The following is a 22409-nucleotide window of genomic DNA, read 5'->3' as shown; positions in this document are numbered from 1 at the left end:
TTTAACACCCGTCTGATCTTTAAGTTGAGATGGTCAAACGATTCGTCTTCATCGGTGTCAAATATCAATCGACCCGCTCAGGAGATCATTAGTCCCTGCAGTGGACGCGGGTCAAGTCGCTAACAGCACAGCTTCAGAAGGGTTTAAACCTTAGCTTGTCATCTGTGGATTGTATTATGCTAGCGCATCAAGGCTAACCTCCACGTTTCCGATCGGGTCTTCCCCTTCTCGTTAGTGTCACATGTCCACCGGATCGGATTCTGATTGGCTGACTCCTCCGCGAGTTTAGCCTTTTTCAGCCCTCCCGCTGCAGCAAACACCTGCGTCATCAGCAGCGCGATAATTTCTGCGCCTGCGTTCTGATTTTAGTTTTCCTGACTGACCGGGCCCATTTGCTCCGGTTCCCTTCGCCGCTCCACGCGGCTGCTGACGACTGCTGAAATATTACACGGCGGTGTGGAAGCAGTGCATAAATGGTGCAGCGAGCCGCTGCGGCGTTGTTGTGGTCTTCCTCCCTCATTGTTTTGCAGCAGGTTACTGAGCTGCAACATCACTTATTTGGATGTTTAATTATGATAATGGCTCCGCTGCAGCCGCCGCGCACCCGCCGCTGCTTAAGGACGTCATCAATCTTCTTGTTTGGCTTCATTTCTGGGCCCCACGTTTTTAATCTGACTTCCTCGACTTCTTCCCGGCTCAGACAACAGATGGATGCTTCCTCCAGAGGAGCAGAGTTTCTGTTTTTCATCACATTTTCATCCATATAACAGCCTCATTAATGGCAATTCATGTTGGGTTTCACAGCATAGAGTCAGAACAGGTTTCATTCATTTGAATGAGCTAATGCTAAAGCTAATCCTGTCTCAAGTTCTATGCTATACAGATCATTTAGATTAGTTCTACATTCGTTTTTTGGCCCCAGATCACAGATGATGCGAAATCTGAGCAGCTAGTTCAGGAAGCCAAAGCGTGTCTGGATCAGCTGATCTGTCACATGACCCTCTCTCCTGATTAGGGCACATACTTAATCCCGCCCCCTTTTACCTGGTCACTCCTGATTGCTCCATGCTGCTACTGGGCTCAGTGTTTACTGTTAGTGCCGCTCTGCTGTTCCGCTGCCACCTTCTCAGCATCCTCCTGTGGGCTCGATATCTTCGATCCACATGGGGGGGGGGTTGCTATTCCTTCCCTGTGATGTGTAGGCGGACATTTCTTTATCAGGGACAAAGACATTGAGACGCCAAACCTGCTTCTGTGTTGCTTAATTGACGCTCTGCTAATTCTGAAAATAATTGTGCGCAATAAAGTTCTTGGTTTCATCCCGAGTTGTCTGACTGAGCTAATTAGAATCATTCCGAAAACACCTGCTTGTCCTTCCGACTGTTGATTGACGTCTCGGTACTCACGGAAGCAGCGGGAGGTCGGTGGAAGATCTGCCTGACTAATTAAGTTCTCCGCTTTCTTGACGCCGCCCTGCGTTCTTCCTCTGTTCTCTGTGATTCCAGTCAAATCCAGAAAAGAGGCAGATAGAACGCTCTGGGGTAAAATGTTAATGAGTCTAAATCACAAGCGCCGCTATTCCGCACAATCGCTTTTGGCCCAAAATCATAGCCAACGCAGGGGTTGACGCCATAATGGGATGCCTGATGGTATCGATAATAACTAAAGGAAAAAAAACAACATTTTCTGTGAAGCGGCTCGGCCCGTTTCCACTCATTATTATTCTGCTGAGCGTTCCAGGTCATCACCTTCCTCCCTCTCGGGGAGGAAGACTCTTTATAGTGTCAGCAGAAAATTAAATAAGGACAAAGAAGAATTCTCTCCTGCTGCATGTTTGTAAGAACACAGATTTACTGCTCGGCAGCTTAGCGGATAAATCATCCCTCTTGTTCTACGTGGGATGGATTTTTCCTGGAGGAGGCCGATCGCAGGAGGATGCTGGTCAGATGAGTTAATGGCGTCTGACCTCTTCCTCATTCTCAGTCGGTTTGATTGACAGCTGCCCCCTCAACGAGTGATTAGAAAAGCCCGAAGATCTCTCACCTGTCAAATTAAAGCTTCACAGTTTGGAGGCCTCGGCAGCATCGGCGGGTTTGACATTTGGAAGCAGATGAGTCATCAAAAGATGAGGAACTCATCTCGTCCATGATCAGATTAAAGACCTTCTGTAAACTGGAGACGCTTTGATCTTCATCCGACCGTGGTCTGAAATTCAGCTTCCTGATGTCGTAACTTGGCGCTAGGAGTTCCCTGATTTCGCGTTCTGGCTGAAACCGAGTTAACGGGGTGGCTTCTGGTGGGCCTCCACGCGCTCGGTTCTCTGCGGTGCTGGAACGGAGGCGGTCGTGGTCCCCGACAGTCTCGGTTCTCTGCGGTGCTGAAGCAGCAGCCATGAGTGGGAGGATGTGTTCTTTGAAATGAAAATGAGGTTGAGATTTGACGACGCGTGGGCGCGTTATTTTACATTTAGTCTTCTTCAGAAGATTGAGGACAAAGAGGTGAACAGCTGAGGTGTAGACTGTTCAGAAATATGCCACACCTCAGCATGTAAATGTACAAGGTCCTAAATGTACCAGGTCCTGACTGTAGCAGGTCCTGACCGTAGCAGGTCCTGACTGTAGCAGGTCCTGACTGTAGCAGGTCCTGAATGTAGCAGGTCCTGAATGTAGCAGGTCCTGACTGTAGCAGGTCCTGAATGTAGCAGGTCCTGACTGTAGCAGGTCCTGACTGTAGCAGGTCCTAATGTACCAGGTCCTGACTGTAGCAGGTCCTAAATGTACCAGGTTCTAAATGTACCAGGTCCTAAATGTACCAGGTCCTGACTGTAGCAGGTCCTGACTGTAGCAGGTCCTAATGTACCAGGTCCTGACTGTAGCAGGTCCTGACTGTAGCAGGTCCTGACTGTAGCAGGTCCTAAATGTACCAGGTCCTGACTGTAGCAGGTCCTAAATGTACCAGGTCCTGATTGTACCAAGTCCTAAATGTACCAGGTCCTGATTGTACCAGTTCCTAAATGTACCAGGTCCTGATTGTAGTGGGTCTTCATTGTAGCAGGTCCTGACTGTAGCAGGTCCTGACTGTAGCAGGTCCTGACTGTAGCAGGTCCTAAATGTACCATGTCCTGACTCTACCAAGTCCTAAATGTACCAGGTCCTGATTGTACCAGGTCCTAAATGTAGCAGGTCCTAAATGTACCACACATGTCAGCATATCGATTTGCACCTGTGGGTTCTGTGTCTGCCTGTGTGTTCTCTAGGAACATCGGTGAAAGTGGACACGGGTGATTGTTGCACCTTCTACTGGATGTCTGTGGCATTTACACACCTTCAGCTCCAGGGGAATTCAATACTCTGACCTTTAGCGTTCACACCAACGTGTTTAATGGCTGCAAATGTTTTAATAAAGCAACATTTTCTCCACTGAAATGTCAAGTGATGCTGCGTCGTTTTGTTTCTGGAACCAAACTGAATTGTGTTCCAGTCTGAACTCTTATCTGTTACTGAGAACCTGCTGTCCCATCACGCACTGCTGTAGCAGGTCCAAAATGTACCAGGTCCTGATTGTAGCACGTCCTGAATGAACCAAGTCCTGATTGTAGCAGGAACTGTATTTACCAGGTCCTAAGTGTACCAGGTCCTGATTGTACCAGGTCCTAAATGTACCGGGTCCTGATTGTACCAGGTCCTAAATGTACCGGGTCCTGATTGTAGCACGTCCTGAATGAACCAAGTCCTGATTGTAGCAGGTCCTGAATGAACCGGGTATTGATTGTAGCAGGAACTGTATTTACCAGGTACTGAATGTACTGGGTCCTGATTGTAGCAGGTCCTAAATGTACCAGATCCTGATTGTACCAGTTCCTAAATGTACCAGGTCCTGATCCTAGCAGGTCCTGAATGTACCAGGTCCTAAATGTCCTAAATGATCGTAGCAGGTCCAGAATGTACCAGGTCCTGATTGTAGCAGGTCCTAAATGTACCAGGTCCTGACTGTAGCAGGTCCTAAATGTACCAGGTCCTAAATGTACCAGGTCCTGATCGTAGCAGGTCCTAAATGTACCAGGTCCTGACTGTAGCAGGTCCTAAATGTACTAAGTCCTGATTGTAGCAGATCCTGAATGTAGCAGGTCCTAAATGTACTGGGTCTTGATTGTAGCACGTCCTGATTGTACAGGGCCCTAAATGTACCGGGACCTGATTGTAGTGGGTGTTCATTGTAGCAGGTTCTGAATGTGCTGAGATGGAGGCAGGAATATAAATAACACCCAGACAGACAGACTGTTGAGTGAGTGAAAACTGTTTATTTCTGTCTCATTTGGTTCAAGTGATCTTTTAATTCGGTCGGTTTTCTGAGTTGGACCGTTTTCAAACCCGGTGGGTCCTTGCTGCTCATTAATAGTGAAGGTGATGGCGGAGACTTGAGTCCTCAAAACGCATCTCTTCTCTTCACTCTTAATTGAAAATGGACTCAATTTTCAAATCTGAGCGATTGATTGATTAGTCGGAGGCGGGCAGGGTCTTTATTTGGATCCCCAGCGAGGTGAATGAGCAGTCTGGCAAATCCAACCCTCACTTAAAGGCAAACTTTGTAAATTGTGAACCTGGAACTTTCCATTAATCAGTCTCTCTGGTCTTTCCTCACCGGGAGAGTCCAAATCTGCTTCCACCCGTCCAAATGTTCTGCTTCAATCCAAATGTTCAAAAATAAGGACCTTTTTAAAATTTGAGATCATTTTGTGCAGGAAAATGAAAAAAAACAACCCAAAACTATTGTTGTTGACTATTTGCTGGATTCCTAGATGATGAATTTCAGCCCAACGTGGAGGAACCGTGGCGCCGAGATTGGAATCGAACTCAATTTCTCCTCTTTTGTTTTTTCACGCAGGTGCCATTTTTGAGGAGAACGCCATGCGGGACGACGAGGTGTTCCAGCTCGCCGTGTCCGACCTCAGCCTCAGCGACGACGTCCTGCAGAGCGAGAAGATCACACACTCCATCAAACTCATCGAGCCCAACAACCCGTTCCAGGCGGTGCAGGAAGGTAGGACGCTGCTCTGTGACTGGTTGAGGGTGTCCATGTTGAGAAAGCTGGTCGTTTCCTGGTGATTAGGGTGTCGGCCTCATAAATACTGTGGTTTGCTTTCTGCCACCATGCTCTCAGTCTAATCTGCTTCCCCTCTTCACCCTTTCATCCCTCTTTCCTTCTTCCGGCTTCGGCGCGTTTGATGCCCTCAGGTGAAGCTAGGGGGCAGCACTGAGCCGCGTGGCAGGTGCTGTTTTGTTAGGGGCGTCAGTGACCCAGAAATCCCTGCTCCATTGTTGGGAATGAAGCTGATGAGGGCTGATTATGGAAATAATAGATATTTAATGATTGTGATGACAGATCACCATGGTGACGGGGCCGATAATTACATCCTATCAGTGTCTGTTGTCATGAAGATGATGCTGATGTGAATGAACTGATGAGGATGAAGTGATGGGTTGATGATGGTGCCGGTGAGGCAACATGCGCGCGCACACACACACACACACCACACACACACACACACACACACACACACACACACACACACACACACACACACAACACACACACACACACACACATACAAAACTACATACACATGCACACATGTTCATTGTCACTCACTTCTTAACTTATTCCCTCACCTTAGCATTCACAGCCACTCTCTCTTTTTCACACACACCCTCACACACACACACACACACACCTGTTTTACAGATTCACAGAGTGTGCAAATCTGATGACACACATCTCCAGCAGAACCAAAGGATCTACCAGAAAACCAGTCATTTTCTGGTAGATCTCCCTCAGAACTGCGTCAAACGGTGCCTGAATTCTTTGACTTTTCAGTAAACAGCATCAGTATTTATGTCAAAGTTTCTTCAAGTCTTAGTAGAACACAATCAAACAGAATATGTGTGTGTGTGTGTTTGTATGTGTGTGTGTGTGTGTGTGAGAGAGAGAGAGAGAGAGAGAGAGAGAGAGAGAGAGTGTGTGGTTTCTATCTTGCCTTGACCTTTTTTCTTTGAGCCCCCATGATCCTTAGTCCTCAGAGACTTGGATGACAGCCTTGGCTGTAGTGGATTATGGGTAATGAGAGTAGGATTCACACCCTGCCTCAAGGAGTGTGTGTGTGTGTGTGTGAGTGTGTGTGTCTGTGTGGTTGGTTGTCATGGTCAAAGAGTTTTTCCATTTCTCTTTTTCTATTTTAATTTTGATAGATCTAAATAAGCATCTTCACAAACCAAATATTGTCCTAAAGCATGCGTCCCCATCAGCCTCCACTTTCCTTCTCCATCGTGGCTTCTGGGTCCGATGCCCTTGACCAATCAGAGGTTGTTAACATTTGGAACATCTGGTGTGATGAAAAAGCGGGCACGGAGAGAGGGGAACATCGAGGCGGCTCATTATTTGTCGCCTTCCCGAGTTCCCTGGAGGACATTTTGGAACCACTCTAAACGGGCATTTCAGCGGCTTTTGTCCACTCATGGTTGGTGGTACCCTGTGAGGACACTTTGTCATCTGCTGTCCACAGTCAGAGCATTCTGAGGGACACTTTAACATCTTCTGTCCACAGTCAGAGCATTCTGAGGGACACTTTAACATCTTCTGTCCACAGTTTGAGCATTCTGAGGGACACTTTAACGTCTTCTGTCCACAGTTTGAGCATTCTGAGGGACATTTTAACATCTCCTGTCCACAGTCAGAGCATTCTGAGGGACACTTTAACATCTTCTGTCTACAGTTTGAGTATTCTGAGGGACATTTTAACATCTTCTGTCCAAAGTCAGAGCATTCTGAGGGACACTTTAACATCTTCTGTCCACAGTTTGAGCATTCTGAGGGACACTTTAACATCTTCTGTCTACAGTTTGAGCATTCTGAGGGACACTTTAACATCGTCTGTCAACAGTCAGCGCATTCTGAGGGACACTTTAACATCTTCTGTCAACAGTCAGCGCATTCTGACGGACATTTTAACATCTTCTGTCCACAGTTTGAGCATTCTGAGGGACACTTTAACATCGTCTGTCAACAGTCAGCGCATTCTGAGGGACACTTTAACATCTTCTGTCCACAGTCAGCGCATTCTGAGGGACACTTTAACATCTTCTGTCCACAGTCAGAGCATTCTGAGGGACACTTTAACATCTTCTGTCCACAGTCAGAGCATTCTGAGGGACACTTTAACATCTTCTGTCCACAGTCAGAGCATTCTGAGGGACACTTTAACATCGTCTGTCAACAGTCAGCGCATTCTGAGGGACACTTTAACATCTTCTGTCCACAGTCTGAGCATTCTGAGGGACACTTTAACATCTTCTGTCCACAGTCAGAGCATTCTGAGGGACACTATCATCTGCTGACACATTACCATGTCTTTCATGCGTGGGACAGTGCAGCCGTTTAAAGGGCACTTTGTCAGCACGGAGGGGGCCAGTGTCGCGTTTTGTTCGCTGCAGTTTACGTCAGAGCGCTTTAAAGGGCGCTTTGACATTTGCACACTGGAGGAGTAACGTAGCGAACATGCTTCTTCTTCTTCTTCTGCCCCCGGAGGCACTTTGTTGCATCTGTTGGCACTTGTGCAGTTTTGTATGGAATGAACTCTGGAACACCCACCAGTGGAAGAACTGCTGATCATGAACAGTCAGATGAGCGGTCTCTGTGTGGCTGTCGACTTCTCTCCGGGGTTCCCAATCTTTTCACGCGTGCCTCTTTTGTCGCCACGGCGTCTGTTTACACAGATAGCGGCTCTTCATCCACGCAGGCAGATATGCGATGCATGATCCTCCAATGGAAGAATTAAAATCAGTGAAAGCATCTGTCAGAGAAATGAGCTCGGATTACACGCCTGGAGCGCTCCACAAAGAGGCTGAGATGGAAAGCTGCTCCTCCACCAGCTCAGATCCGGTTTAACCGCATCAGCTGGAGCCGCCGTGACGTCGCCGGATGTCACGGACGGTTCCGTCGAGCGGTGTCCGACTCGCAGCGATTTCAACTGCTCACTTCCTCTTCAACTTGTAAAACCTTCTGGGCTGATGAAATGAAATGTTTTATTTATTAAAGCGACGATATAACGTTCCCGCGCCGCTGGTGCACGTGCTTGCTAACGCTGTAGCTGGTGGAGCGTGGCGAGGGCGGGGCCAAACCGAGTGATGTCAACAGAGAAAGCTGACCTAATCGTGATTAAACACGAATAATCCACTGGTACTCTGAGTATTACCTACCCAAGTGCCCTTGAGCAAGAGAATGAACCCTTGAAGAGCTCCCGAAGCAGCTTCTTTGGTGCCTTTTTATTCAAAAACATTATTTTTTGGTTTATGCTTTAAGAGAAGTTCAATCAAGGTTTCCAGGCATGTGACTACGGTGACCTTTGACCCCAGTCAAAGCTGTGCAGTATTTCCCCCCAAAATTTCCATAGACACCTGAATCCAAACACCACTTGGGAGCCTCCGTGGCATCCACGCGCACCTCCTGACCGTGATGTGTTAATAAGGAAAATAAACATGTTTACACAGTTTGAATATGTTGAGCCGGAGACACACGTGACCATCTCGACGTCTCCGGGGGATTAAGGAGGCATTCAAACGCCAACCCTGAAGGATGGAGGAGGGAGAGCATGATAAGGAGGGATAAAAGATATTCTCAAGGACACAGAAGAGGCTCGGGGCCGAGATATCCCCCTCCCAACACACACACACACACACACACACACACACACACACACACACACACACACACACACACACACACACTCTCTCTCTCTCTCTCTGATCCCAGTATGATCACTTCAGTTACCGTAGGTTCTTCTTAAACTTGGCCCTCGTGGATTTAAACCAATCTGGAGCAACGCCGTCTCTGTGCTGTCGAAGTATTTAAATGTCAGGGGAATCCCGTTAAGACTCTGGAAATGTCACTAAATCAAACGGTTACCAGCGGACGCGCAACAAAACGGACAAGTCCGCTCCGTCACGCAGGAAACATCAGAGAGGTTTTCAAGTGGTGGCTGCGTCTCCACTTTATCAAGATGGATGACGCCAGAGCCCCTCGCCACATCTGAGGCGCCCCCTGCTGGCTGCCCCATCACTGCTGGTTGCCCCAGAGGTGGTTTCAAACTAGTAAACAAAACCCCATCCAGTCCTCCTCCTGTCCATCTTCTCCGATGCTCTAAAACATTCACCATTACGGATATTAGCAAGTCGATCGATGTTAGTGGTCGTCAAGCGAATTTTTGTTGAACCTTCCGGGTCCAGGCCGCATCGCGTACCTCAGCAAAGGGTGGAAAGTGGCCCGAGAACCTGTAGGTGAGGTACTTGTTCTGTAATAGATGACACTCAGCGTCAGGAGAGCTGATGACACGGCTGTGGAAAGAAATTTCGAAGCAATTTCGGCTCTTGATTTTGTCAGGGGATGGGCTTCATTAGTATTCTCTGCTCTTTGCTCCCTGGGGACCTCATCCCTGGAAGCTGCTTTTCCATCACTTTATTCATGTAATGATCATAATAAGATTGAATTTATTGACAATTCAAAGGGCCACCTGTTTCTCTGTGATTGAGACGTTGTTAATCTGCAGGGAATCATCAAACTACAAAAGGAGAGACGGTACCACGGAGACGCCGCTGTTCTCTCCCTCCCTCCTCCCCTTTTCTTCCCGTCTCCCTCACTTCAACTCTGACTTTCCATCTGCCTTTGTCTCCCTCCCTTGATGTCTCTCACTCTGCCCCCCATCTTCTCCCCCACTTTAACATTTAATAGAGAGCGACAATTATCTTATAAGATGTTGCCACAGAATCCAGCTTTTCTTCCCTCCCAGTTTGGAGGCTGTGACCACTATGTGGTGCCAGAGGCCTTTTCAGTAAGACATCGGATTAGATTAGAGATTTTAGCGCTTCTGCTGTGGGTAGAACCTGGTGAGACATTCAGGTGAGGACGAGGACCTCAGACTCCAGCCACAGAAGGTGGAGGAGAGGTTCCCCCAACACGAAAACCTCCCCAACGTGAAGATGAAAATGCTTCCACCTTCTGTGGCTGCAGTTTGAGAACCGCTGATGGAAGCTGAGCAGTGATGTTACTAAGGTTTGGTCTTGCTGATGTCGTCTCTTAGCCTCTTGGTTTCGGTTGGGCCCCCTAACGACATATAAATCCCTTTGCTGTCGATACCAACAGCTGCGACGGCCCGTCCTGAACTGCACCGGGTCTCTGTGTTTGCACTAAGCTGCTGCGAGGCTGCAGAACCTGCGATGGGCCCATATTTCCTCTTCACTGCGGCTGACTGGAGCCGCTGTGACAGCAGGAAGAGCTTCAGCGCTGCGATAGATCAACCATCGGCCATCTGCTTGTCATTTCTGATTGGGGACACGAGCGTAGGTCTCGCTGCTGCCCAGGAAGTCCCACATAGGTAGTCTGTCCGGAGCTGAGAGGCCGCCAGGCGTAGACCGACTGCAGCTACGCACGGCGTCATTACGGGGGTACGATTCTTGCTAAGCTCCCACATCACAAACGGCGGATTTCTCGTCGCAATTACCAACCCGCAGCTTCAATCTGCGGATCTGAACTACAGTCATCCCACTGCAGACGTCAATCACCCATCTAATAATATCTGTAAGCGCAGAGTGGCTTCTCAACGAGTGGGGGGAGCGTCGGTGCCGCTGGTGGAGCCGGCGGTAATGAAGTGAAAATTGAGGCTGTTAAAAAATAATGAGCTGAGTGGGCCGTTCTTGTTCCAATGGTGGGACCTTTTTTTAGCTCGATGGGCAGGTAGCAGGGCAGTCGGGTGGCCGCTCACTTTCACGGGTCGGCGGTAAATACGCTCCTCTTCATCAAGTTGGACCTGGACGCCCACTGTCAGCCACAAGAGAGAGGGATGAAGGACGGTTGCACCCGAACGGTTCACCTGACCCACAAATCCGGGATGTGGATTCACTCATTTAAAAACGGTTGGAAGCTCCACAGAAAAAGAGTTCATTTGTTCGATCAGTCGTGTCAAAGAACACCGTTTATCCCTAAAGCGTCCTCGGAACACGAAATTCCCTCCGATTTTCTGGGAGCCGCGGCTGCAAAGGCCCGATGACCTTTTAAGCCTTCGCCTGGATGGAGGTTGAATCCAGAAACAGATGATAGCATCAGCGAATCCCGGCGCTGTAACGAATCGATCCACTCAAACATCTCAGTCGAGTCAGAACCGGGAGAACCGGGACCGCAGTAGCTATCAGAAGTAACTCCGATTCAAAAAAATAACAACAAAGGGACTTTTTATCGATGGTTAAAAACAGAAATGTTCTCTGCGGACTGCTAATGGTGTTTGAAGGGGGAAAAAAGGCATCGACGGCGGATGAAACTGCAGATTTGGACCATCAAAGGTCGTCTGACATGTAAAAAGAGCTGAAGGCGTTTGGGTTGATTCTGGCTTTGTGAAACGTGACACTTAGATTAGATTTTAGATAAAAACGAGTCTCTGATGTTTTCGTTGCTGCCGACTTCAGAAAGAGCAACAACGCCGGATTAATTCCACGTGGACGGACTCGTGCTGTTTGTTTTCTATAAACACGCCATCAGTTTTATTGAAACTCCATTTCTCGTCCGATCAAAAATCTTTATTCTGACTAATCACAACGAGTCTGTGGGACGAATCCAAATAATCTGTCGTCGCCGGAACAAAAGATGAGGGAATGAAGCTGGGAACAATTAGCTGGACTTGAAGACTGGACTCCAAGTTTAGGGTTGATGTTCAAGCTGGTGGCGAAACGATGTGCAAGTCTGATGTCAGACGGCGTTACGCGCGACATCATGAAGCTCCGTTATTTTGATGAGACTAAAGCGAAGCAACGCTTGATATAAGGCCGACCCTTCGGCCCACATTTTTGCCTCCAGCCGTCACGCTAACGCTTTGAGATGGTGGCTGTTGCTCCTCTGCCATCCCTTCTTCTTGGCCTCGCCTGATTTGGCGCCTGGATGCTTGTAGGAACAACAGGCGCCTGAGTATCGCAGGGACGGACGAGCTGTGAGGTTGACTCGTTCTCGGGATCAGAACAGGACTCAGATCTGCACATCAACCCCCCCCCCCCCCCCCAGTTTCTGGCCGACGGCTCCTTCCTGTTGTGTTTACTCGCAGCAGCAGCATCAACAAGAGGCCAGAGTGCTCACCGCAGAAAACCAGAAGAAAAGCGATTACGCCGCCAAGAATACATTGTGAGAATCATCCTCGCCGCTCGGTGTAGCGTCATTTAGCAGGCCAGCGCTTCCAATTATCCAGAACATGCCCCGACACTTAAACTGTGCAATTATCGGCTAGATGGAGTCATCACCTCGACCGGGCTCGGAAGGCGCGGTCCTCGCCGTCCCGTGCTTCTTCTGATTTATTAACCTCTCGGAGGCAACGGGAGCAAGCCGAGCGAGTCGGCGTCCATGAATCATTGTTGTTGGGAACCCCAGCGCGGCGCCACGCACACGCCCTCCCGCGTGCTGACGCTGGAAACGGCAGATTAAGAGCGTCGCGGCGGCAGAAACATCGAGATTTAAAGAACCGGAGGAGCGGCAGCTCACGGAAGCTCTGTGTCACCGGATCCTCCTCAATGGCGGCGAAGTTCACGCCGCCCGAATCGACTGTAAATGTTCCGCTTCCGCTGTTGTTCTCGAGTGTCGGCTCGCGATGATCACAACAGCTGCGATTGTCAGAAACTCCCCATCTGCTGATAATTGAAGGGAGACGCTGAGCGTTGGTTAATGTTCTCCTTCGTTTGCCTTTGAGCACAGGAGCTTCCGGAGCCGGCGTGAGCTGGAGTGCACCAAACCGGCGGCGATATGAATATTGTTATTGCCGTCGAGACGCAGAGAAGCTTCGAGTCAGGCCGAAAAAACACACGAGGCGCTTTGATCTCTTTGTCTTTGCAGCCGAACTTCCCGTTGTCCGCGGGAGACGGACAGAAACGACCTTAAACGTGCGCGTTGCATCTTTTATGCCACGTCAGGTGCTTCTGTAAGTGACTTTCAGGGTCATAAAAAAATAAAGCGGGTCTCGCCTATGCACGGAGAGAACAGAGGTTATGGCGTTTTAATGGCGTCGGGCGTTATGTAATGTCCTGATGTGAGCGCTCAGAACATGTTAGCGTGACGGGCTTTGCTCATTAGCAAATTGGCAGCATCAGCACTTCAATCATGTTGGACGCTACGTCCTGCTGATTGCTTCATGGAGTGACAGCACACCTGAACGCCTCGCTGCCGCTGGAATTGTACGTTTGGAGCGCGATGCTGATTAGCCACCGACGCAGTGACTCGGCCTCTTCGATGTTTTCGGCTGTGGCGTCTAAGGGAAACGGGATGATTCTGCGGTGGGGAAGCTGCTAAGCTTGTTTGAGCCCTCAGCGATCGGCAGACGGCTCTCTGGGAGAAACGGGAATTAAAATCGCTGAGGAAAAAGCACGACAACACTGAGACATGGATTCTTTGTTAGCTCTTCAGCTCTGAAGTAATTAGCTTATTTTGGATTCCAGTGGGGGGAAAAACACGTTGAGTACCTGCTGATTTGTTTTTGTTTTTTTACTTGAATCGATTTTTCCAGCAGCATTGGTATGTTTTTGGCTCATTACCGATTTTCAGTCAGATATTAGCCTGGAATAATGAGCCTTGACATCTCATCCACCTTCCGGCTGCACCTGTCTTGCATGTTCCTCTCAGACGAATATCAGGTGTTGCGGGAGGTCTGAATTCCTTTCTGAGTGACGTTAAACCAGACTAATCCAGTTTTAGCGCATGCAAGTGTTGAGTTCTATGGGAAGTTTATGCCCCACTGGGGAGGGTAAATGCAGCACTTTAATCACGTTCGGCCTCCCAAAGAAAATAATGGTTTTGTTTCAGGTTAGCTTGCGTTGAGGGAATTCCCTCTCGTAATGGCTGAACCATCAGGCTCTCAATTTGCTGTTGGTATGACAACAGTTTCCACGGAAATGGAGGGACTGGTCTTTCTGGAAGCCACCTGTCGGCTTGACTCATCCCACACGCTTTGAAAGTGAAAGGATGTGAGTGGTCGCCGCGGTTACAGCTGCAGGGCCAGAACCTCATTAACTCTTTAGAACAGACTGTCTAACAAACCACCCTGTCACTCAACGGACAACTGCCGCCATGTCCTGCTTCAAAGTTGAGCGCTAGCAGGTGCTAGCCTGTGTCCTAACAGGACATCTTTGTGTCAAGTAGCTAAGACTTTGTTAGCATGTAATAGGAGTGTGTCTAAGCCTTTGCACAAAGGAGTGTGGAAGGGCAGCATGGTTGATTTCCTCGTGGCGAGGAATGAAACCTGACATTAAAAGACAGAGCTTTTCTCCCACAGCCTTAACATTTCTGCTGTGGTATGTGGACGAGCTGAATCTTTTGCTCTGTCTCCATTAGCTCTCCCACAAAGGCAGCTGTAAAGGCGCTCTGTGGATTGAATTTAAGGGAAGCTCTCATTCCAATTTTCACTTTTGTGCGAGGAAGAAAGGAGGCCTTTGCCTTTACGTGTCCTCTCACGGAATGGCAGTTCCACAGTGATGACAAACGTGCCACGCAGGGTCCCTGTGGCTGCAGAGAATGATCGCTAACGAAAACGGTCGATGCGATCGGTCAATTTTAGCCAGTTTTCACCGCAGAAACACTGACCCGCCCTCTTTACGGCCGACCTCCATCGCTGAACGTGTAGAAGACCTCGCAGAATTAGTGTATCCACTTTTTTTTCTCTCCAGAACAGCATTAACGGCTCCGCGTGTCGGCAGGTCGCCTCCATCCGCCCTAAATCTTATTGTCTCTGCAGAGGGAGAAGGATTTATTTCAGCGAGGTGGTAATCCGCCGCTCAAGGAGAAATAAAAGTAGTTTTTTTCAGGACTCGGGGGAGCCTCTGCAGGGCTTGGAGTAACTGATGGAGAGGCAGGCTGTTCCTCTGGGCTTGTTTTTCCATTCCTTTTTGTTTTGTTTTAGCTTCGGCTTTGGATGACGTCGGATTCGGTCTTCGCCTGAGTGCAGGAGTACGAGCGGATGTGGGAGTGCAGCCGGAGGGCAGACTTGAACCGCATACACAGAACCTGATACGCTTTTGTTATTTATCATCTAAACGCTGTTTCTCAATGACTGGTCATTAAAGGATGAAAGAGTGCGAAGAGAAAAGACTCCATTTGACACAATTGATGATACAATTTACATGTGTTTCATATTGAGTCTCATTTATCCAGATAACTACCATTAGGTTTGTGTTCCAGTGTCTAAACTTGTGAAGAACACACTCCAAAAGTGAATCTGATGTTGGTATAGTGGATTTTCATCAGTCAGGCAGCTCCACACAGACATTCCACAGTTCATGTTTGGATCTGATGAACTCCAGTAACCTTGTTGGAGCAGAATGTGATGATTCACTCTGTCCTTCAGGAAACTTTTCCTCCCCAGTTGCCATGATGCTGCCATAGCAACCGTAAACACAGTTCGTGTCCAGCATCACCAAATTATCCTTCTGCTCATAGATGGTTGGAGTTTTACCTAATTTCTCTGAAAATCACACTCCCCCAGTGCCACTTTGTTTTCCAGCTAATTTTAGGCTGCAGCAGCATCATTAGCTTCAGAGCTAAATGAGCTAATAAGTCTGTAGAGATAAACGCTAAAAATTGGTGCAGGGACAGCATAATTCAGTCTCCTGCGTGACACCCGTTAAATTGCAGCACACAGGTATTAAAGGATTAAAAAATAAAAACAACAATCCGATTGTTGTTGTCTGATCCAACGCTAATACGTAAAAGAGGCTCCATCATTCTGGAAATCCTCAGATGTCGCGAAACATTCACGTTCACCTCACAGTTGATGTCCGACACAGCCGGAAAGCTCCAGCTGCGGTGAGGGGAAGACATGCAGTCGCCCCTCCCTGTAAAAAGATAAAAAAGCCAATCACACACACACACACACACACACACACACACTGCTGTAATCATGGAACATAAGGAAGAGCGTAATGCCATTCTTGCGTGTTAGGCTCCGCCCAGAGGACAGAACTGGACTGGTTCAGGTCTGGTCTGTTGGAGCTTCTAAGATGGCATCTGTTGGGCCCAGTTCAAGTTTCCCGCAGCGCCATCTTCCAGCCCACCTCAGGAGGAAGCCATGATGTCAGTGCGTGATGGATGGTTTGAACTTCACAGTAACGTGTGATGGTTGACGCGTGAAAGAAAGACTTCCTGCCGCGGGCGAGAGAACTACAACATTTCTCCTGGCATCATCGCGGGTACGTTGACCGCGCGACTGTCAGAGATCAGCACCGGCGAGCGTCGCAATCCTCAACGTACCGCCGCTCGCATGAGCTTCAGCGGAGCCGCCGACGCGATGGCGATCGCACGGCTGCCAGCGGCCTCGAGCTCATCGTGTTTACATGTCGACTTGTTGGACTGAAGACATTTTCTGGCTCAGTGACCACGAAACGGATCCAGAGAGCAGCAGACAGTCCTCCCTCATCGCTCAGTCACCTCAGGCCGCCCACTGAAGCTGACAAAAACGCCCTCGTCAGGGAAAATTGGTGCGGCGAGGTCAGCGTGCGGACATTTCTGACAGTGCCCAGAGGATGTTATCATTACAAGTGGGGATATTTTCTGGTTCGGAAACATGACACCCAACTTGTTTGGGTGTGAGAGCTCGACCAGGCGTCTGTGCGGCGAGTCCTTCACAGCCGCACGGAGTCACTTCCCCGTCACACTTTGTTGGTTTTTTTACACGAAGCCAAACACGCCAGAGATACAAATACGGGATGGAGGATATAGAACCCACCGAACATGGACGCTTTCCACTTTGCTGAGGCTGGAAACCCTCAGCTCCGCTTCTCTGAAGACACCCTGAAGGGGTTCAATACGACACGGCCCGGCAAGATAACGGCATCACCTCGCTGTCACTCACGGCCGGCTCGCCCTCATCCTCTGGTCGTCGGTCTTGGTGCGTTCGTGCCAATAAGGGCCGATAATTCCTCAGTAAACCCAATGTTCTTTAGCGGTGATGAAAACAGGCAGCTATCTCGAGCCTGCGATAAGAACCAATCAGCGGAGAGCGCCTTTGAATCGGACTTGTAGATACACGGAGGGTTCACGCTCACTCCCAGAACGACAGAGAGATTCAAGTGTACCCGAAACACTCTAAATGCGCGCACGTGTGTCAAAAAGAGTGACCCAGGGTCCGTTTAAGGGTCCAATCTAAATGTAGATGTGCGGCAGCTCGTGGGGCCGGTGAGGATCAAGCCAGCCGCTTCGGATTGACTCCGGATGATGTCAAACATCTATAAACCGACAGAGAAACAAGAGACGGATGGGATCGGGTCTATTTTTCAAGTGTGAGCAAATTCAGGAGGTTAGATCATCGAGAAAAGTGCAATTAGCCACCAGGATGTGGACAAAAAAGGACAGTTAAATGTAGGAAGTCCAGCCACCTTCACCTAGTGGAGGTGGATCCCAGTAGGATGGAGATCTGCTTCCCTCCAAAGGCGTCTGTTTGTTGATTTTTAACATCTTTAACCTCACATCTGGTAATCACTGAAATCTTGAGGTCTGAAAGATCTCAGAAGCTGATTGACTCGCTAAAGTAGCCACACAGGGATCCTTTCCCACGTCCTTCAGAGGTGTCAACCGCCCTCTTGCAGAAACTGAGGCTGTTTGTGCTCGGCTGAGGCTCAGCTGCCATGTTCATCCGTAGGCTGGAGGAGGACAACATCTCTGCATTTGGACAATTCAAAGACTCGCACGGACTTGACACATTCAGCCCCGTTTTTGTCCGCTATTCTTAGTCTGCCCCCCCAAACACACACACGCCTGTCTATCAACCCTTCCATAAAGGGTTGGGGGGCCCCTAATGAATTCGGCCTTTAGTCTCCTGACTGGAGATGAATGGCTGGCTGAGCTCAGCGAGGAGACGGACGGATAAATGGACAGACTGTGAAAGAGGGACGTGGGCACATGAGCAACCAGAGAAGAATGGAAATAGAAGTGGTGGAGGAGTGCGGTCTCCGCCTCCGTCCTTTGATGCTGTTCTGTCTTATTGGCGAATACATTTTCAACGCGATGTGACGTCTTGTCGGCTCTCGTTTCAGAGTGCGCTTCCAGGCTAGTCGGCGCACGAAGGAAACTTCCGCGCCTTCAAAACAAACGCCGCTGCCTGATCTGAGGGCCGCTACCCTGATAAAGTCAACAAAGAAGAAGGTGAGAGGAAATCAGGACATAGGTGCCAACCCCCCCACATACACATCTGATGGACCTTCAGCATTTCCACGCTGGGCTCAACTGTGGCGTGTTGATTCATTTCTGAGGAGTCCATTATGATAGAGCATCAGGGCTGATTTTCCATGAAACCTCCATCATTCTGATTGATTTGTGTGACCTTGACTGCTAATGCTTTCACCGTTAAAAGCTTAAAAATGTAAGGGAAAGCAGTGGGAGACGTGCTAAAATGTTTTTGCTCCTTAAAAAGCACTTTAAATGCTAACTGTGAGTGGAATAATGTATGAAGCTAATGACGATAATGTAATAATAATTGATGTTCCTGTAATAAAATTAATTTCTATCAACCAATTTTCATTTGATCTGATTTGTCAAGCAAGGACCAGTCATTGATGCTATTAACAGTGAAATGTCATCATCCTAACATATGATCTGGCAGTCCATCTGAAAACATTTCCATAATTAATTAGATATTAATGCTTAAAATAGTGTTTATTTGACACAATACAGCCTGTTGGTGGGCTGTGTAGCCTGACATCAAGCCACACCCTCCCCTTTACTCCGCCCATAGCCCCGCCCTTTTATCCAAATATGGTTACTTCTGGCTCCGAAACCTCAAGATGGTGACATCCTGTACACCGGCCCTTCACAAAACAGTGGGCGATGTAGGCGCCACCTGATTAAGCTTCTGGGATGTCAACCGCGCTCGGTTTCTGACTAATGAATGTAAAAATTCAGATTACTCTAAAATTAATGGGTAAAAAAATGTTTTTTCAGACTCTCTGGTCCATTTATATGTAATCATCAATCGTAGTTCTACCATTTGCTGCATCATGCTAACATGTTAGCTGCTGCACATGACCTGAGAAGTCTTGTTATTAACTCCAAATGTCTTTCCTGGGAACGGTTGTCGGTAGTTATGGTGAAGTGTAACATTGACCTAACTTTACATTCCGCTATGTTTGGCAACACGTCAGCCTCCTTCACGTTGATCTCCTCGCTGTCGACCTTGTGGCAGCACGTTCCCGCAGATTTGTCGGAGTGCTCGGACGTCAGCTGTCACCAAGAATGAAGTGCTTCTCCGTTTATTTTTAACAAACTTGCCTCTGTCTTTCCCCGCCGCTACACTCTGAAACACGGCAACGATTTATGTGGCGCTGAGGGGACACCTGCGTTCCGTCTGCAGAATATAAACAACCTTTATTTTTACCATCGTCTCTGCTGTCGTTGGGGTCTCGCAGCCAGGACCCACCCCTGGATTTTAGGCTGGATTAATTTTCCGGACGAAGTGGCACTTAAAGGGATAGTCTGGAGAAATTAATCTTGCAGCGAGTGCAGAGGGTTCAGCAGAGGTGATGTCTTCACCTTGGACGGAGGTGCATTATCTGGATGAAAAGGCAGCAGCGGCTGACAAGACTGATTAGGACGCCACAGACGCCCTTTGTTTTCTTGTTTTTTTGAAAACAGTCGGTAGCAGACAGCTATTAGCATCCATTTTTTCTTTATGGGCTTGGAAGTGGACTTTGACATCGCAGGGGGGTTTTCTCTGGTCCAGCTCCAGCCAAGGATCTGCTGGCTGCGACAGGGCTTCTCCCACTAGCCCTGCTCCAATGAAACAATATCAGAACGCATCTGAATGGATTCATCTTGCTTTTCCTGGTGACCTGCAGGGAAGAACGTTGAATTCAGACGCGTTCAGACCTGAAACGGTCCGGCCGAACCCACCGCCCAGTTAATGTTGTGGAACAAACCTCTGACCTCTAGATGATTTGTGACTGGCCCAGTTAAGCCAGTATGGAAATAAGCTCATACATTTTTCATAACCATTCATAGCAACTTTGCGTTGTCTCTGACCACTGTTGCCATGGTTGCCGCTCTGCTAATGGAACTAGCCCTGGATTTTGGCGGAAGTGCTGCGTGAAAAGTGCTGTTCTATAGGTTCTATGGCGTTGGACATTAGCTACGGCAACGCTAACATCACTAGCATGATGTTGTTGTTGATGATGTGATGAAGACGATGGTGATGAAGATAACGGTGATGAAAACCATGGTGAGGAGGGCGTTCTGAACTTCCTGGTGAGGGTTCTGAGGTGCTTTATCCATTTTTATCCAACATGCGAGAACTGTGTCGTATAAGATCCTGTATGAATCATCAGAGATTCATACATATTTTTACATATCAAACATCTCTGCTGGGGGAATTCTCGGTGTTTTCAGAGGAACAAAAACAGAACTTGTTTTTAGATCATGTTGGAGAAAATGTAAATCTGGTCGATTCCTGTTTGCATCTTCAGACTAATCACTAATCAATGTTTACAATTGTTACGTGAAAAAGATCTGCAGGCCAGCAGGGTGAGTTCAGCAGGGGAGCCTTTTCTGCAGCTCCAGCTAAGACACAGAACCTGTGTATTAAGCTTAAACACTGAACTTAAATTGTTTCATAAATGCATCATTTGACAATATTACATTTCCAGCAGATGTTTGGCCTGATGTTTTTACTGACAGATAGCAGTAATTGCTCTTCCACAAATGGAAAACCGTGAAATAATACACAAGCTGCTGACTAAAATGGTGATTTATAGCCCATTCAGTTAAATTGCAGCTTTTCTGCTTTGCCGTTTTGTTTTTTTTCCCGTCCTGATTTTCGAGCACTTGTCTTGATTTTTCCGCTCACGGAACGATGGCGGCTGTTTCGCTGAACGGCTCTATCGATAAAAGCCGAGCGAAGGCGAGAAATCTACTTTCTGTCATTTCGCAATCTTTAATCTTTTTGTGTGAAGCCTGTCGCTCTCCTGCCGAATGAGGGGAAAACTGCAGAAAGGAACGATTAGTTCGTTGACAGCGACCGAAAAACGGAAACAAAAACCCTTTTGGGAACGCTTCAAACTGCCGAGATACGTGATGGATGGATGGCCTTGTCCGCACGTGTCACATCTCCGCCAGCAGGGGGCCCCCACGACCATCCAAAATGCAGCAACATTTTCGTAACAACGCCGAGAACCAAAACCCGATGATTGTCATTTGATAACCACGTTTTCCACGACAGTAAAAGAAAAATGCAGTCGTGAACATCGACCTGTTAACGAACTGACCTGCCAGACAAAAGAAAAGGGAGAAACCTATCAATCCGAAAAGGCCAAATTTCCCAGGAGCTGCGTTTTTCAAGGCTGAGTGGTCAAGATTGACGGAGAGGACTTCTCAGAAATGGCTCAGCCTCATAAGACGGTACCATTAGAGGCGGCGGCATGGCCTCTCATTACCAAAATTGCCGCTGCATGTTCTCTGATGGATAAGCTGCCATCAGAGCACCGGAGTTGCATTAGAACAAAAAACCTCCAATTAGAGCCAAGAACCTCTCAGACTGACACAGCCTGTTGAACTGCATGAAGACTGCACTCCTCTTCCTCACTTTTCTGTCACGTAGGAGACGGCGTGAGGGAAATCTGCTGCGCGAGTCCTCCGGGCCGAGCGAGGCTGAAATATGAGCAGAGAGAGAGAGGGAGAGAAGCCATTCATCTTTTATTTATTAACGTGTAACCTTTTACCAGACGCTTGCCACAGAACCAAACTATTAAAAAATATTTCAGAGGAGCACACACGACTCGTGTTGTGTCACGTGTGTGTGTGTGAGAGAGAGCGAGAGAGAGAGAGAGAAGTTTCACTACAGTATTGATTTTCTTTTCAGAATTTGATTGGCAGGTCAAAGCAAACTGTCCTCACAGGCCCCTGTACGAATCAATAACTCAATAATAACTCAATAAAATTGCTTTAATATTGTTCAGTGTTCATGGGATGATTTATGGAAATGTAATTTCTGTACGTTAACTAGAGTGTTTAGTTCCTTTTTGTGCTCATCTCTGCCCCCTAGTGGTCTGTAAGTCATACATGAGGTCTGTTAGCGTTGTTCGCAACAGTAAACTTCCCGTGCTTGTGCGTTCTGAACTCTTCAGTTTGACAGCTCCAGATCTGACCGAGAGGCTCACCCTTCCTTCAGATTTCCTTTGCAGCTTCCAAACGAAGCTGTGCTGCTGAATGAGGCGTCCAAACGTTCGGCTTCAGAATAAACTGTGACACTAAAAGGCCAGAAATCATATCACGCTGAAGAAAGGCTGTTTAAATTCTGTCCTCGCTCATCAGTGTTCTGACTCTCAAATGGACGTTTGTAGGGATGGAGATGTCTGCTT

The 22409-nt window shown here is 48.1% G+C and overlaps 1 protein-coding gene across 2 annotated transcripts in view; it reads left to right on the top strand.

Moving 5' to 3' along the window:
* The window catches only part of grid1b (glutamate receptor, ionotropic, delta 1b), a 112231-nt gene that overhangs the window by 4311 nt on the left and 85511 nt on the right, over positions 1–22409 (top strand). For both annotated transcript variants that reach the window (XM_057037264.1, XM_057037256.1), the window contains exon 2: positions 4885–5040. In XM_057037264.1, the coding sequence (XP_056893244.1) occupies positions 4885–5040 (156 nt within the window). The remainder of the gene's footprint in view (positions 1–4884; positions 5041–22409) is intronic.

Source organism: Takifugu flavidus, chromosome 1, assembly GCF_003711565.1.
Source record: "Takifugu flavidus isolate HTHZ2018 chromosome 1, ASM371156v2, whole genome shotgun sequence".
Classification (NCBI taxonomy): Eukaryota; Metazoa; Chordata; class Actinopteri; order Tetraodontiformes; family Tetraodontidae; genus Takifugu; species Takifugu flavidus.
Note: the sequence above shows the minus strand (reverse complement) of the source record. Positions and strands in the feature narration are given on the sequence as shown.